The 16,477-nt window shown below is 39.9% G+C and overlaps 1 protein-coding gene across 4 annotated transcripts in view; it reads left to right on the top strand.

Moving 5' to 3' along the window:
- CALCR (calcitonin receptor) overlaps positions 1–16,477 on the top strand; it is a 171,392-nt gene that overhangs the window by 109,435 nt on the left and 45,480 nt on the right. For all 4 annotated transcript variants that reach the window (XM_005504928.3, XM_065051080.1, XM_065051078.1 and 1 more), the window contains 3 exons: positions 5,564–5,676; positions 9,770–9,861; positions 15,603–15,729. In XM_005504928.3, coding sequence (XP_005504985.1) covers positions 5,564–5,676; positions 9,770–9,861; positions 15,603–15,729 — 332 coding nt within the window. The remainder of the gene's footprint in view (positions 1–5,563; positions 5,677–9,769; positions 9,862–15,602; positions 15,730–16,477) is intronic.

Below are 16,477 nucleotides of genomic sequence, written 5' to 3'. Positions count from 1 at the left end.
CAGCTGTGGGTGCTTTATAGCAGCTCGATATCTGAACCCCAAACAAGATTCAGCATTGATGCCAATGAGAAATTGCTGGAGTATGATAGAAGGTAAATAAGATGAAATAATATTCTGGAGAAAAGGGCCCAGAAGCAAAATGATGGAGTACACACTCACTACTCCATTCATTTTGTGTCAGACAACTTCAGTACTACTTGATGTAGTCCTGTTTATTTTACTGAACCTATATGAGTTCATACTAGATAGAAGTCTGTGTTCTGAAAGTAGGAAGGACCATCTAGTCTGTTCAGTTAGCCTGGGCTCCCATGCTGCTTTTCCCACCTGAGGAAGCTCTACCTTGTGAAAGGAAATGAGGATCTTAAAGTTAAGAGACAAACAGAAAACCCTCTCTACAAGCTTTAACAACTTTACCCTTTTCAACAAACAACTGTTGCCTCTTGTAGCAATCTTCCTTATAATGATGATCACATGCAGTGTGATAATGCATAAAAACAAATCAATTTGTCTGGAAAACATACCAAGACCTACTGCTTTAACTCCAGTGACAGCAGGAAATTCGTTGTCTCATCCACTCCTGACTGTGAAGTTCTGAGCAGGGCTGAGTTTTATACTCCTCTATTCAGGCAACTGCCTGGTTTCTCTTGAATTGTACTTTATATTCATATTTTATCTAGATTAATCTTTGGTGTAATCTTCGAGGGCATGCTGAAATTGCTAAGAATTGAATTTGATAGGAATGTAGTATCTAATTAATGCAAGTAATATTCTTGCTAATAAAAAAAGGGGGAAATATATTGTGGTTGTAACAGCCTTCTAGCAAGGCCAATTTACTGAGGGCGGCAGGAGGAGCAGAAAGTTGCCCTGTGCTGTCCATAGGCTGTTGGGTTTATGGCAGGTGAGTGTGACATTATCCACCTTACTCTCCCTGCATGGTTCATTTGATCAAGATTAGTTTGGTTCAGTCACATACAGAAATGGAACTGAAAGTGCAAGTTGCACTGTGGCAGCCATACTTTTTTGTTTCACTTTCACTCCCTTTCCTCTTTGGCAAAGAGCAGTGGTTAAGAGGATCAACCACCCCAGCAGGGGGCAAGCCCAGCCTAACTTCGTGATCCAAGGCTGCTTTTAGCAAAACTTCACTCTGTTCTCCACTTTATTGGGTTTCTGTCTTTGGTTCAATTTTGTAAACCAGTTATTCATAACTCTTCATATGGCTCCAAGAGCAAAGTTTCTAGAAGTGCAATTTGCAAACAGATCCATGTGTATCCATAAGCAGTTACCTCAGAGGATGATTAATATGTTGCTACCTCTCACAACTGAGGAACATGAAAGCCTTGCCCTCCTGCTCTGACACTGACTAGAGGGGCCGATGTCCACTTGCTTTGGAGCGTGGATTATGGCAGGGGGAGGCAGCAGATGCACTGTGGTATTTGTGTTCTCTGCAGCTCTCTTCTTGTGCCATACTGTGGTCTCTGGATTGCTTTGTCTTTCTTACAAAATGCCTTTAAATAAATAAGGATAAATGCTCCATGCAGAAGGAGGAGGAGCAGATTGGATGGTTCTTGCCGATCTTTTTGGATTTACCAGCTGTGTTGCTTATGACCACAAGGGACTGTATTTGGGGGACACAAGCACACCCTCCACACAGCTGGCAAAATGCACAAAGCATTCAGCTGAGTATGTTGTCAAGCTGACAAGAGCAGTCATTGCAGATGAGAAATCATGGCCTTGCACACACTGGAGATGGAGAGAGACCTCTGGGTCATGGCAGCAGCTGCAGCTCCTTCCACCTTCCCGGGTTCTGGAAGGCAGGAAGGTCACTTCCTCAAGCATCCCCTAATTCAAGCACCTTCCCAACTGTGGTGTCAACTCCTGTGACCCAGTCCATCATGTGCTCCTTCCCACCCAGCCCGGTGCCTCGGCAGGGTGACGTGCCTGCACTCGCTGCAGGCTGCAGGCAGGAGCAGCATCCTTGGTGGGCAGGAGCCCCAGGGATGTGCTGGAGCACCCTGAGCAGCTGAGACTGGCAGAGCCCTTCTCTTCCTGCCACAATATGCAAATTTTCTGACTCTGACTGAAAAAAACAGCTCTGGATTTCTGCTGGTCCTATTTTCCTGTCTAAAGATAGTGATATATAAAACAAACCTGAACTCTTTGTCCAGCTGCTTCTTTTCCCCCTACATTTCTGTGTATTTCTGTCCCACTTCTTAGCAAACTTGACAGCTGTATTTTAAAAATCAATTCTTATTCCCACAATGCACAATATGACTCTATTATACACATTGCCATTCTGATGACTGATGGAGTCTGATGATAGTGATGATTCTTCATTATTAGGACACTGGAATTAAAGATTTCTAGGGTCTCCATTGTATTATATCAGATGTTCTTTCCATTTCCAAAAAAATTTCTTCTAGAATATTTTTACTGAAGATGTAAGTCGGTCAAATGTGCTACATGAGCTATTTCCTCATCTGCAAAACAAAGCACTGCACAGGTCTATCCAAACAGTGGCAAAGAATCCAAAGTCTAGTATGTGCTGAGCATACACCGCAAGAGAGGAAAACTTCTATTTCCAGTTTATAACTCAACAATAAATGAAAAACTGATGTTGACTCTTTTAACACATACTAGTTATAGAGTTGGCCTAATTGTAAAAACCTGGTTGAAAGAGCTATCATGTTTGTTCCACAGTTATTGGGTTAAAATATTTGTTATATACAAATGACCAAGCTGTTTTTATGAAAATACAAGCACTATTGGTAGCACAATCCATACCACATGCAAAATTATTACTACTGGTTAATCTTCTTAGACACTTCACTACTCCCATGAAACTGCCCTTGTAGATGAGATTTCTCTCATCCATTTTTCCCAGACAGCTCTCGAAGAGTCTGTCTTTCTAAGGTAACTAGAGAGCCTGCACAGTTGCCTATGAATTGCATAACTTTATGGTTGCTGAAGTCAGGTAGACAAATCCAAGGCAATGTCACCATTTCTCCACTTTTAATAATATGATGCCCAAGTGGTGCCCTATCCAAGATAATAGGGTACAGACAGGGCCTATAATTAGTGTTTACATAGTATCTGAATTGTATTAAAGCCTACCCTTGCATTTTGCTTTGCTCGTGTTGCCTTACCCATTCTTACACATTGTGTATTTCTTCAGAGCTTACTAGATTCTTCTGGTTGGCATAAAAACCAACACATGCCCAGGTTCATAATCCAACACCTGCTACTGGGCCACTGTAGAGTGACTTGCAGTAGAACAGTGGTTGGGTTACAGACTCACAGCTTTATTTCTGTATAAATCATAGATTTAGAAAAGGTGTTTGACCTGTCTGAGTCACTGGACAGCAGGGAGTCTTATCCCCCAGTCACATCTTCTGACAACATCACAGCAAGAAATCAGTGGGACGTGGCCGTGTCCATGTTGGGATCAGTCATGTTTGTCTGGCTTCAAGGAAAAGTACAGAGGCCACATTAAACTTTGGCAGACTGCCTACCTAGGCACTAAAGCATAAACATGATAGATGATATTAGCATTAAACCCTATAGCATGTTAAGAAAAGCCATGTACTTTGCAGAGTGCATAGGATAGTAGGTACATTTGTACACTGTGTTCCATGGTAGCATAATCATTAATCTTATATCTATGACTGAAAACTTTTTTCCAGCTTTAGATAATATCTGGCAATGAGTACAACGGGAACATTGCTACACAGGCCGTCTGAGTTTATCTACAAGCTGCAGTGATGCAAGGCTGAGATAACATGTACTGTCCCTCTTGGTGGTGTTGATGCACTTATTGATTTCAGCAACTCCCCCAAATCTATTATATGAAACTCACAATAATTTTGAAAGTATAATGTGTTCTGGAAGATTGTGGGTTGTTTGTTTTTTTTCTTTTTTTTTTTGTAACAGCACTATATAAAGTGTATTTCTAGTCAGAGGAAGATAGCTCCGTCTATACAATCCTTACCTTGCCATATGATTGATTGCTTTCCTTAGGGTATATGGAGGCAATATGAATTTTCCAAATTAATAGAATCATTAACCATCGGAGCTGCTTAAAAAAAAATAAATGGAAATGTTGAACAGAACAGATAAAGTTACGTTCAAATTATAATTTGCTCTGTAAAAGTGTATTGACTGGAAATGTTGATAATCTGTGTATAAATGTAATAAAATTATAAAGCTAGAATAGGTAAAAGGAAGTTAATATAGGCTTTTTAGACTACATAAAAAATCAGCCTTGAAATATCATGATTTTCATAAAGAAACAGCTGTGTCACTACCTAAGGAAACATCAAATAATTTAAGTTTCTGATCTTATCCTGCCTTTGTTACTCGAGCAAACTTTTCCTTGACTCCCATGTGGCTAACGCTTGAGGGAGGGCCAAAGGAACTAATCCAAAACTCAACAGGTGATTAGGAGTGACTGTCTGCAGCTCAGCATCCGGGGTTTCCCAGGCAGAAACGTGAGCATGGCCAGGATGGCACAGGCACAGCACACACCTGCAGTTCCAGCCAGCACTCAGTGCTGTATGATGCTGAGGCCCCGACCGTCCCCCTGCAACAGCAACAGGACACATGTGAGGGAGCACAAGCCTGCAGAGCCATGGGTGCAGCAGGCATTGGGGAAGGACACCAGAGCCACCTGTGGCGCAGGAACCAGCACCAGAGAGACACAAGGAGAAGCCAAGCACATATCCAATCATTTAAACGGAGTACTCTGTGGCCAGCCTAAATTAAACTGGACACTTGGGACATGTGCTAAAATGTTCGTGAGGCTGCTCCTTCCAGCACCCACATGCTTTGCAGCCTCTGAGGAAGGCGAGCAGAGAGGCTGGGCAGGACCCTTCCCCCTCTGTGCAAGGGCAGGACTCGCACTGGGGCTGTCACCATCTCCAGCACCCAGGCTCCTGTTTGTACACTGCTTGCTGCCCTTTCCCTGCGCAGTACTTTTAACTAAGTATTTCCCTTGATACCTGAAACTCTGCTGCAAGATTCAGTTCAGTAGCATCTATGTGTGGATACCAACAGGTGTCTGATTTGAAAAAAAAAAGTCAGATTTGCATGCTAGCCTGTGGGCCCATCCATTTTCTAATATCAATATTGCAAGTTGGGACAAGAACTAGCAATATGCAGACACCACTGTGTTTGCCTGCCCGTGCACACTTCCACCAGGTTTGGTGTCAGGACCTAACATTTTCTCTTCCATAAACAGATTTCAGCAGCCTCTTTAAATGAATTATTATTAATTCATGCAATAAATACCTGCATCTAAATGAAGGCTAGGTATATATAATTTACTGCATTCTTTCAAGAAAAAAAGGAGACAGATAAATGACATCAGATAAATCTCTGAGAAAAACAAAACAAATCAAACCAGACAACTCTATATTAATTGCACTGTATATTAATTGCACAAGTTGAAAATCCTTTTAGTTTTGTTACACAGGTATTTTATTTCCAAACATAGAAATTATTCTTGTATGGATTTTTAAATGTGTAATATGCATATGCTAAAATAACTCTTATTGCAATTTTTCATCAGAAAGGGCTTCAAAATACTGTGATGAAACAGGAAACTGGTTCCGGCACCCTGAGAGCAACCGAACATGGTCCAACTATACCCTGTGCAACTCTTTTACCTCTGAAAAACTGAAGGTATGCTACAGTTAAAAAGGCAGTGTTTGCTTGGGAATGGTTTTGGGCTGAGCTATCAGTAAGACACATGTAAGAGAGGTTCAGAATAGTCCCATCTTTTAGATTTATTTGTTGCACAAGAATTCAATAACATTGTCTTCCTGATTTTATCTCATTAAAATGGTTTGATGAGTGCTCAAAACTAAATATAGGTTTGCTATGGGGTAGATATTTTAGTACCAATTCATGCAACAAGTTTTGCACTATTTTTCAAATGCATTTTTTTAATTCGTATGATTTTCCCTGATTGTCCAACAGTTATAAAATGATCCTTTAGAATTTCAATTTTGCCCTCCACAACAAGTATCTTCCAAGTTGTTGATGTCTTCAGGGCTAGAAATATTAACATAAGTCAAAATTATGTTTCTTAAGCAAAAAATATCACTCACTTCCTTTGAAAAGATATATATAGGAAAGTACCATTAATCCAGAAAATCCTACAAGCCTGAACACATTTAACAGTTTGACTAGGTCATTGAGACTATTTACAATAATGAATTAAGCATTTGCCTCAATATTTCCAAAATCAGGTTGCTAAACTGAAAGAGAACTAAATATTCAAGCACCAAAAGAAACAAAGAGAAAGAAATCTGAGGAAAGCTTAAAAAAACAAAAAATAATTAAAGGGGGGAAACTCATGAAAATAAGCATTTTTCAGATGAGTCGAGCTCCAGGAAAATCTGATTGCAGATTTGTGACAGAAAAATTTGTGACTATTTGGAATTGTGGAAAGAAAAGAGTCAAAAACTTATTTGATTTGAGGTTTGTGTTGGAGGATCTTTTTTTATGTAGCCAAAAAGCAGTATGTGGTTATATTAAATGATGATCCAGCCCAAGGGGCCTTGGAAAAGTCTACTGGACTAGGCAGGAGGTGAATTCTAAACGTTTTTGCAGCATGAGGAACCGTCATGGTAAAATAGGGCTCACCTGTGTGACGAAGAGATAATAATAGTAACAATCTGAGCTCGCAGAGGCATTAAATGGAAGCACCATAAAATACAATCTTTCCAGTTGTTGGCCCATGTAAGGAGACAAAAAATGTAGTTCTGTTACCTATTATCTATGCCTTCCAGAAGAACCGTTCTGAACATCATTCACTTAAAGTGCAGATAGAACACAAAGGAAAATTATATGTACATTGAGATTCTTTTGAAACAAAAAATAATGGAAAATGCAGAAAGAATCTTTATTTACAGAAATGCCAAGTTAGATCCTGACCTTGAATCCAAGTATTCAAAAATAGTAGTATGCTTCATTTGTAGACCGTTTCCATGTACCTATGGATAATATATTAATATTAAATGAGTAGGAGATATTCCTATTAGGGAATTTTCTCTCCTCAAAGCAAGAATCCTAGGAGGACAAGAAAAAAAAAATTAAGTGTTTCTTTTAGAAGTATCCTAAGCCCAGGATGAAAAAAATCTGTATAGGCTAAAAATTTGGTGAGTCAGCATGTTAGAAGTCTTATCTGTCAGAAGGAATGTGACAGATTATCGTTTCATGGAGTAAACAAATTAATAAAATAGTTCATTATTTATTTAACTGGAAATGCCAATGTGCTATATTTCTGAGACAGATAACTTAAAAAACATAACATTGCAGCCAGTTCTTAAAAATACAGTGACGGATCATATGCTTTGTTAGCTGACAGTTCATTCTGGTCTGTCTTTGTTGTTATATTTGGAAAGCTTTTTTGAGTGGTTACGATAGCAAGTTTACACGGAGTGATCAAAAGTGCTGTTGCCAAGTCCCATATATACAGTTAACCTGATTGATTGTTTTAAGCTGAAAGGCAGATAACTTGAATAACCAAGAGTCCTTTGAGCTGCCCATAGATTTGCATGTACCTATCTGGAAGACTTTCCTACTTCTACCTATTTCAGGGTAAGGGGTATGCATACAGCAAAATAACTTATTTTTGAACAGCTCATCTGCAAATTAAACTCAGGCTTAAAAATTATATCAATCTCATACTGTGAAAAAAATATTACCACTGAGTATGAAGTGGAAGAAATGTTACATGCACAGAGTTCAAAACCTCTCCCGCTACTCTGTATTCAGAAAGTTGTCTCACAATATCTGCACTCTGGTTTTCCCTCTCTGGAGTTTCTTGTGCTCTCAGAACAAATTGTCAAGTATTTGCACTCACTAGCAATGCTGTGGTTCATCCTTGTGAAGAAAAAATAGGAGATCTAGGATATTTGCAGTTAATATGCATAGTCCTGTAACTTGGTGAATGATATTTACATTCAGAATGTGTCTGTTCTACATTGGTCAAGATGGTGTAAATGTGACTTTGGTTCAAATCTGAGTCAGACCACCACTGCTTAATGTAAGCAGGAGCTGATTCCAAATTGAACAAAAGAAATAAGAAGATGTGCACCTTTGCTAAGAGGAATAGTTTTGTTTTCTAGATTTTATTCATATTTGTTTTCAAATGAAAGTTTAAAATTACTTGCAAACACCAAAAAAAAAAAAGTGGCAAAACTTGGGGCTACAGAAAGCAATTCATTTAATCACTGAAAAAGAGAAAATTGTTCATGTATAACAAAAGAAAAAGGAATGAAGTGGAGCTGGAAAGAAAATAAATGCAGCAGAGGAACTAAAGCCTGCTATCTAGTCTTTTTTTCAGGACAGGCTGATACTATTATTAGTGCTTTCAGAAAAGAAAGCAATGGTGAAACCTGGCATCCCATTTAGCTTCCTACAGTCTTCTGACAGCTGGTTGATGCCTAAGAGCTTGTCTGAGACCAAAGTATGACATTTAATATTGCAACATTCTACAACCCAGGTGCTGTCCTGTGATTTTATTTCACTATTGGCACACAAAATATGGATAGGGCTATCTCAGATTTCACTGATATTATAATAGTCAAAGTGAAAGCCCAATTTTCTCTTCATGCATACTGGTTTCACAGCACTGTAAGACCATCTAGTTGCCCAAGAGCGAGGTTCATACCAGTGTGAACCAGAATTTGTTTCAGGGTGTGCTTTTCTAGTGTGGTAGGGGTTGAGGATAATTTTTATCTCATCTGCTGCTTTCATAACTTTGTAGGCCTTAATCATAAGACTTATCTCCAAAGGGCAGAATCCCAACATTTGAACCCACTTGTCATAACACAGCTACTCTACCTCAGTTATTTTTGTTGCCTTCTTTGCACCTTTTCTAGCTCTTCCACGTCCATAAGGTGTGCACATGAGAAACACACATGCATTTGACATGTGCGATGTAAATTTTAAACAGAGGTACAAGGTTGTTCTACCCTCAGTGCCCATCCTGATGATATCCAACATTTTGGTGACTTTTTCGATATCATTACTTACTAAGTCAATGATTCAGAGAACTGGCCAGGAGGACTCCAAAGTCTCCTTCCTGAGTTTGGTTTCCATTTGAGTTCAGCATTGTGTAGGCAGAGTTTAGATTGTTTGTCCCTACGTGTATCACCCCACTTTTTTCTTTATGAAAGCTTATATGGCATCTTCTTATCTCTTCAGTTATGTGAGGCCCTTCTGGAGTCCCTCACTATTAACTGCAAGACCTGAGTATTACCCAGAAACTTCGAGATTTCTCTACAGCAGGTCACTGGTGAAGAGGGTGAACAAAAGGCCAGCCCTGATTCCAGTCCCAAGGCCACCTAACCACTGACTCATCTCCAAAAGTGACCATTAAGCTTTTGCTCTCTGCTATTTAAGCTGCTTTCCAACCATAAAAGCTTTATATCAATCCTGCAGCAACCTATTTGAAAATCCAAATGTGTTACATATGCTGTGCTGTCCCAGAGCTCGGGAAAGTTAGTGACGCATAGCGTGAGCCAGTTACTTCAGTGCTGCAGAAACAGATTAACTCATGTAAGAAACACTTATCTCACATTTACACCATGAGTCATGCTATTTAATAGATTGCTGATATTAAAAGTATATTTAAAAAGAAACTTTGAAAGAAAATAAATACAAAATAGGAGGTTGATTTTATAGATTCTTCATCAATAAGAAACAAAAAGACATATTGCCTGCAAATTGTTCATGTTTGCCTTTTGTTTTTGTTAAATTGCAGATGGCGTTCATACTTTATTATATGGCGATCGTTGGCCATGCTTTGTCTATAACATCCCTATTAATTTCCTTGGCAATTTTCTTCTATTTCAAGTAAGTGCTTCTTACAGACACACCCTCTCTTCTTTGCCTGAGGGATTTCAAATGGTAACCAAAGAAAAGCTCAGAAGGGGACATGGCAGGGAGAAACAGCTCTTCCAAAATCCTTTTTATATATTCCTGGTAAAAAAGACTCAGTACAGGGTCCTCTCACCAATGGAACATCTCCCAGTGGTGTGTAGCCAAGATCACGCTCTTACATTTATCAAGAGTGGTATAAAAGTGTAGCCCATAGGGAAATGGTGTAATGAGGGGTGCAGTAAGGCCCTTCATTTACCAGTTGCCTGAAAAACAGGAAAACCTTCATCTGATGCTGAAGGGCTGAGCTATTGACTTTAGTAGGTGCTTACAGCACTCAGTAATAAGTGTGAATCTGTATAGCCTTTCATCATCATTAAAAGGAAAGGCAGTGATGGGCTGTGACAGAACTTTAAAGGAAACTAAACTGATAATCACAGAAAGCATTGAAGCTACTGTATGGCAACTTAAGTGGAGGATTAAAATCTTATCCCTTAGTGAACCTGCCTGCACACTATTTATTATAATGTGTCTGCAGTGAAGGAGCAGAGTGAGCACAGATTTGCTGTCAGGCATGTATATGAAGCTTCAGTCACAATCAGTAGCAAGGGGCTGTCTGGGAACAGCCTGTGGTTTTCAGCTCAGGGAAATGGTAAGCACTGGAAGACACCAAAGGCAATGGGGAAAATATTCAAGAATAAACATCCAGAGCTATAATGATTTGTATAAGCTAGCTCTTAAGCAAACACTTTAAGTTATTTCACTTTTGTAATATTATCACAAGCTACAAACTACCCAGGCTGATAGCACACTCATAAATCAGGGTTGCAATGTCTGTTCACAGACACTTTGATGAAACAGAATGATACATCCGGTATAATGACCCAAATGGGTAGCATCTTATTGATTTCAGCAAAGGTGCGTCAGTTACTTGCAATCAGATAGCCAGAACACCAGTTCATAACCAGAGGTAGGGAAATGCTCCCCATCAGTATAGTACACATAGAGATAACTGGATTGTGAGATGCTGGACTGTGGGATATCATCATCTTCATTATTTGAATTTCTGAGTTGTGTGGTTTTGGCCACAAATACACACATGAAGATTTGTAGAATCCATCAGTACATTGCAAACACAAAATTCCAGCCTACACATGCACAGTAATTGAATAAATATGGGGATAAAAAGAACCCCTTGCTGAACATCAGTCTCTAGTGCACAAGGAATGGGTACCTTGCTTCAAAAATCTGTACTGAAAGGTGCTCCACAAAACCCCAGATACCTTGTGCCAGTGCTTTAATCAGTTCTAGTGCCAGAGTCCCTGTATTTTTTAATCTAAATCTTACATGAGGCACCTCAGCCTATTTCTGGTCCCAATTTTGATCTATATGTACTACATATCTATGGGTATGTACTACATATCTATGGATATGTTCAGGTTGTGTGCCTTTTCGTAATATTCTTAGTAACATTATGCAAAGCTTCTCCCTGGTTACTTCATATGCTCCCGGTCCCTGGAAAGGTACACCATGGAGGAAGGTGTCCATGTAGGCTGGACAAGGGTATACCTAGTAAACTGAGAGGCCAGAAGAAGGTGGCATAAATCTTAGGGTTATACAGTTAGATGTCTGTGCCTCAACTGTCAGACAGTAATGGTAGTAAAAGAACAAGCCCACAACATCATCACCACCAAGAGTGAGTCTAGCAAACATATGAAAATGAAAAAGTTGGACTTTGCAGAGACTGTGTCTGTAAGATTACAAGCTTAAAATAAGTGGATCCAAAATACAGGTTGTGAATTCTGCTGATTTCCAGAGAGGCAGTTTGGTGAGTGACTGTGATAACATGCAGTAATCAGACACAGAGATAGCTAGAAACGGATGTGTACCCTTCCCATCTAGGTAAAGATAAAGAGCATAAAACCACAGACACAGTAATGCTTTGAGAAAACTGGGAAGAGCACAATTTAATCTGATTTGGAATCTTATACTCAGGCTTCAGAGTTCTTTGGAATAGTAAAGACAGGATCTGGTTAAACTGGCTGCCCAAAATGAACCAAGAAGGTGATACCTTGCATCAAGCAAGGCAGGATGAGCCTGGCTGACTCACTCCTATCTCTGACTCATGGATAACGCGCGATCCTGACCAGTCCCAAGACGCGCTGGAACACTCATCTTTGCAGCAGCCTTCCAGACAGCAATACGTCTCTTCCTCTCTTTCCTTCTCTGCTTTCCCTTCATGACTAATCCATGACACAAAGGTTACAGGAGGAAGTAGAGAAAGGAATTAAAATGAAGTACTGCAAAATGAGGAGAAAGTGGAAACCAAACCACGATCATAAAAAAGTGAGAATAAAGCTGTAATGGGAGCAGGGTTCATGTTGCCTTCAGTTGTTTTCTATCATCTGGCTATGACAGTGATAGATTATTTGACCTTCAGTAGAAGGCAAGCTGTCAATCAGACAGTCAAATCAGACAGCAAAAGATGGTTTCAGGGCCATATAATAACCTTTGACTATAGAGGCGGCAACAAATAGCTTGCGGAGGTTGCTGTTTCCCACATGTAGGTCTTTCCTGACAGAGGTTCGTTTTCCTTTCAGTTTTGGGTATCAGGGTTCATAATGGTGAGAAATGTTGCAGTACTTTTGGAAGGGAATACAGAACCAGTAGTGATGAGCATCGCTAAACAATAATAACTCATAACAGCAGACAGAGTATTCATAAAATAGAGTCTCTAACAGTTACATGTATCATCACATTACTGCAATATTTTTGTAATTGCAAACTGAGACCCCATTATCTTATAAGATAAAATACAAAATAAAAAGGGGACTTCTAGCTCCAAATCACTTCCAACTAAAACAAAGACATTTGTATAAATAGATAAGGAGTAAAATACATCTAGATTTGCCAGAATAGCAGATGTTGTGAATGCACCTGCAGTCTCCAAGGCTTTTAAAAGGAGTTGAAGGACAATGAGTGGAAGGATTATTGGGGGCTTTCCTCATGGGTAAGGGAGAGCATGGTAGAAAGCATGAAAATAATTTGAAAACTAAACAACTGGGTAGGAGGTAGAAATAGCTGTCTGAGGGTGAAAATCTGTGTTCTCATTATTCATGAATGAAAAGAAAAGATGTATCAAAAGTGTAGATCTATGAAGAAAATAATGCTAAAACCTCCTTGGAAGTCAAAATATCCTAGATGCAGTAGAGAAGTAGAGATAGGAACTCAAAAGTAATGGTGACCCTGTGAGTATATAGCACTTATCTGTGTCAAAGGAAATGTAGAAGACATAGGATAAATGTGAAGCATAGAGGGACCATGAGAAACACAGGAGATTGAAACTCTGAGACACAACTGATAAAGACTCAAGAACCTCACAAGTTTTAAACCCTGATAACTGTCTTAGTGATGCCTTCTTCCATATTGATTAATAAAGTAGATTAAGGAGCATTAAGAAAGATGGGTGGTGTGTGAAAAGAAGCCTTCAAAAACACCACAAAGGAATAATTAGGAAATCAGGAGAAGGGCCAGGAGAGACCTAAGAGAGATTGGAGAAGGAGATTACACAAAGAGGATGAATCAAGGGGTTTGAATTTACTAGAATGCTCTCCTCTTGGTGTCGACTGAGTCAAGCAGGTGCTAATGTCATTTTGATGGCAAACACTGAAGATCAAATTAAAAAGTGAGGAGTAAAACTAAGAGAGGAAGGCAGGTAGGGAAAGGAGCTTGGACAGCAGATGAAGACAACATGCAGTGAAGGACGTCCAATTTAATAGAGGAATAAGATTGGCAAAAGTCAAGTGGAGGAGTGAAGAAGGACAAGAATGTGAGTGAAGGCACATGAGAAGGCAGAGATTATCATAAAAGACTGTCTCTCTGTATTGGTTGCCATGTAGAGAGGCAGCTGGAGAGACAAGGGTCTGCATCTCTGTGTCCAGAAGCTGAAGAAACTGCTCTAAGTAACAGGGAAATTTTTATTTATTGGGAACAAGAGCTGGCATCACACCAGTCCTGTTCCCAGGACTGCAAGAGGAAGACAGAGGCAGATGGGCACGTGAGAGCATCCCAAGAAAAGTGGAATCAGTAGCATAGGCAAAGTATAGTGATGGAGAATGGGTAGGAAGGAAGAATGAGGACTGGATAAATACCACCAGAGCTTAGGAGCAGAAAAGGAAAGATAACCTGGATTTGTGATGGGGGCAAATATAGATGGAATAATCACAAGAACACAGTGTAGGAAAAATAGCTCCAAAGCATGGTCTGTTTTGTCCAATAACCTTTCCTACAGTGGATCACACTGCAAGTGTGCCTAGCCCCATATCTGGTACTCAACAGTTGCCAATAGCTGATGCTAAAGTAAGAACATAAAATCAGGGCAAGTGTAAAAATATATTCTCGTTCCTAGACCCATGAACCTGCATCTCATGGTTATCCTGAACCAAAGAAGGTGTCTTGGAAAATAAGGAGGTCAACAAAAGTGATGAGCATTGTAGGATGCTGATGACCATAACCAGAAACAACAGCCTCAAGCTGAAGGAAGAATTCCATCTCATGACTCAGAAAATGGGCATATGGAGAGCTAGAAACAAGTGGCAGGTGCTAAGCAATGAAATAAATAAATAAACAAACAAGCAAAATAATCAGAAAATAGTTCAACTGATTAAATTAGCTCTCTGTTTTTAAAGAATGTGCATTCTGTGTTAGCCTCCATACGCAAAGCATCAGAAAGTCACAGCCTTTGTTCCAGACTGAAAAAGACTCCTAGTGCAGAGGGGAAGCCTTGCCTTGCTGAGACAGTGATACTTGCTCTTGGCTGTTTTTTACCTACTGGTTTTGCCTGCTTGCTCTCAGTGATCACTGGATACAGACATCACAGCATTACCTAACAACACCATGATTGCCTTTCTGCAATCACCTCCTGTCAGCCCCAGGCTGTGCTCTGGGGCTTGGGTGCTGTGCGGGTGTTGTTCTCTGCGTTCAGGGTAACTGAGGAGGGGGAATGAGGATTTGGGCATTAATTAGAAAAGGGAGATGCTTCAGGTCTGAAACTGCAGGCATGATTTGGTTGCACAAGAATCCTGTGAAATTCCCTTGGGAAATTCTGCTACTCACAATAGCAGATATCCTACCCCACCCAAAATCAGCCATTCCGAAAATATTAGTGCTCCTTCTGAGCAAGAAAACAACTTCTTCTGATTTGAGATCTAAGCTGGAGTTAGAAACGTGCAGGATGACAACTCAAATCCCCCTGTAATTTAAGGGGACTCGTACCCAAACTTCCCATCCTGTCTCACCACTAATTTGCAAAGTAACAAATAATTTTAATCTGAATATCTGAGAAACTGAGTCTCCAGGAAAGAGTTACTTATAAACCACTATTCCTGGTGTTGATTACTTATATCTTGTGCAGCTTAATTCTCAGAGTTCTGCTTCAACACTTAATATCTTGATTACCATGAAATAAAGAAAGGCATCGAGGGCTGAGAAACTAGCCGGATAGCTCTTTACACCACGGTCTAAAAAACATGTGGTACTAAACAGGTGTAAAAACAAGCCCAAAAATTTGTCAGAGGTTATGGCTGCAATGTAAGGCATGTATTTTCCAATTACGCCTTGCCAAAAGGCATTTTTGAGAGGATGTTGCCAGAAAGAGCTTGTTAAAGTGACATCAGAAAAGAAACACTAATTTACAATCTGTGCTACATATTTTTCAGGAGCCTCAGCTGTCAAAGGATAACACTGCATAAGAATTTGTTTTTTTCTTATGTGCTGAACTCCATGTTTACAATTGCCCACCTCATTGCTGTTGTGCCTAACCCAGACCTTGTAAAAAGGGATCCTGTAAGTACTGCATGACTCCTCTCCATCTCAACACCCAAGTAAAATTACTATGGCCACTCCAAAACCAGACATTCCCATTCACCTGTTAATGATAGCTGTCTGGTAAAACATGTACAGAGGCTGCAGATTCTGAGAATTTCACTCAATCCTGTTCAGATCTTTCCTCAAGCAATAAAAACATTTGAATTTGATACAAGTGAGAGAAGCCCCAGACTTGCTTCAGCCAGCCCATCCATACAAATGTGTCAGACACCCACTGCTCTTGTGTCAGATCCCCATCACTCTCAGCACTAACTTCCTGATGTTTCCCACCAAAGCCCCAGAAAGAACAAATGCTCTTGGTGGTCACCTGTCCTTCCTCACAGTCACATACATTGCGGGGGCCAGGGGGCAGGAGTGCAGAGAGATATGACTGTTTTCAAAATGCCTCCCCAAAATATCTTTTTGCTGTATTATTTTTCTTGGGAGGTGGTATATCAGGGCAATAGCTTGCTTCACTGCTCTTAGATAGTGATACAAATTGTACTGATCCCTCAGCTGATAAATATGTATAGCAGATCTCAGTTACCCATCTCTGATCTTGCTCTCTAACAGAGCCATCACATTGTGTTTGCCGTTGTTAACAGCAGCCTTGGCTGATGTGAAATTAAAACAAGCCTGGGAATCTCTCAAGTTATGTCACAACACTGATCACCTTGTCTTCTCATAAAATTGTTCAATTACAGTTCAACCATTTATCCGCTTCTAA

Source organism: Columba livia, chromosome 2 (genome assembly GCF_036013475.1).
Source record: "Columba livia isolate bColLiv1 breed racing homer chromosome 2, bColLiv1.pat.W.v2, whole genome shotgun sequence".
Lineage (NCBI taxonomy): Eukaryota > Metazoa > Chordata > Aves > Columbiformes > Columbidae > Columba > Columba livia.
Note: the sequence above shows the minus strand (reverse complement) of the source record. Positions and strands in the feature narration are given on the sequence as shown.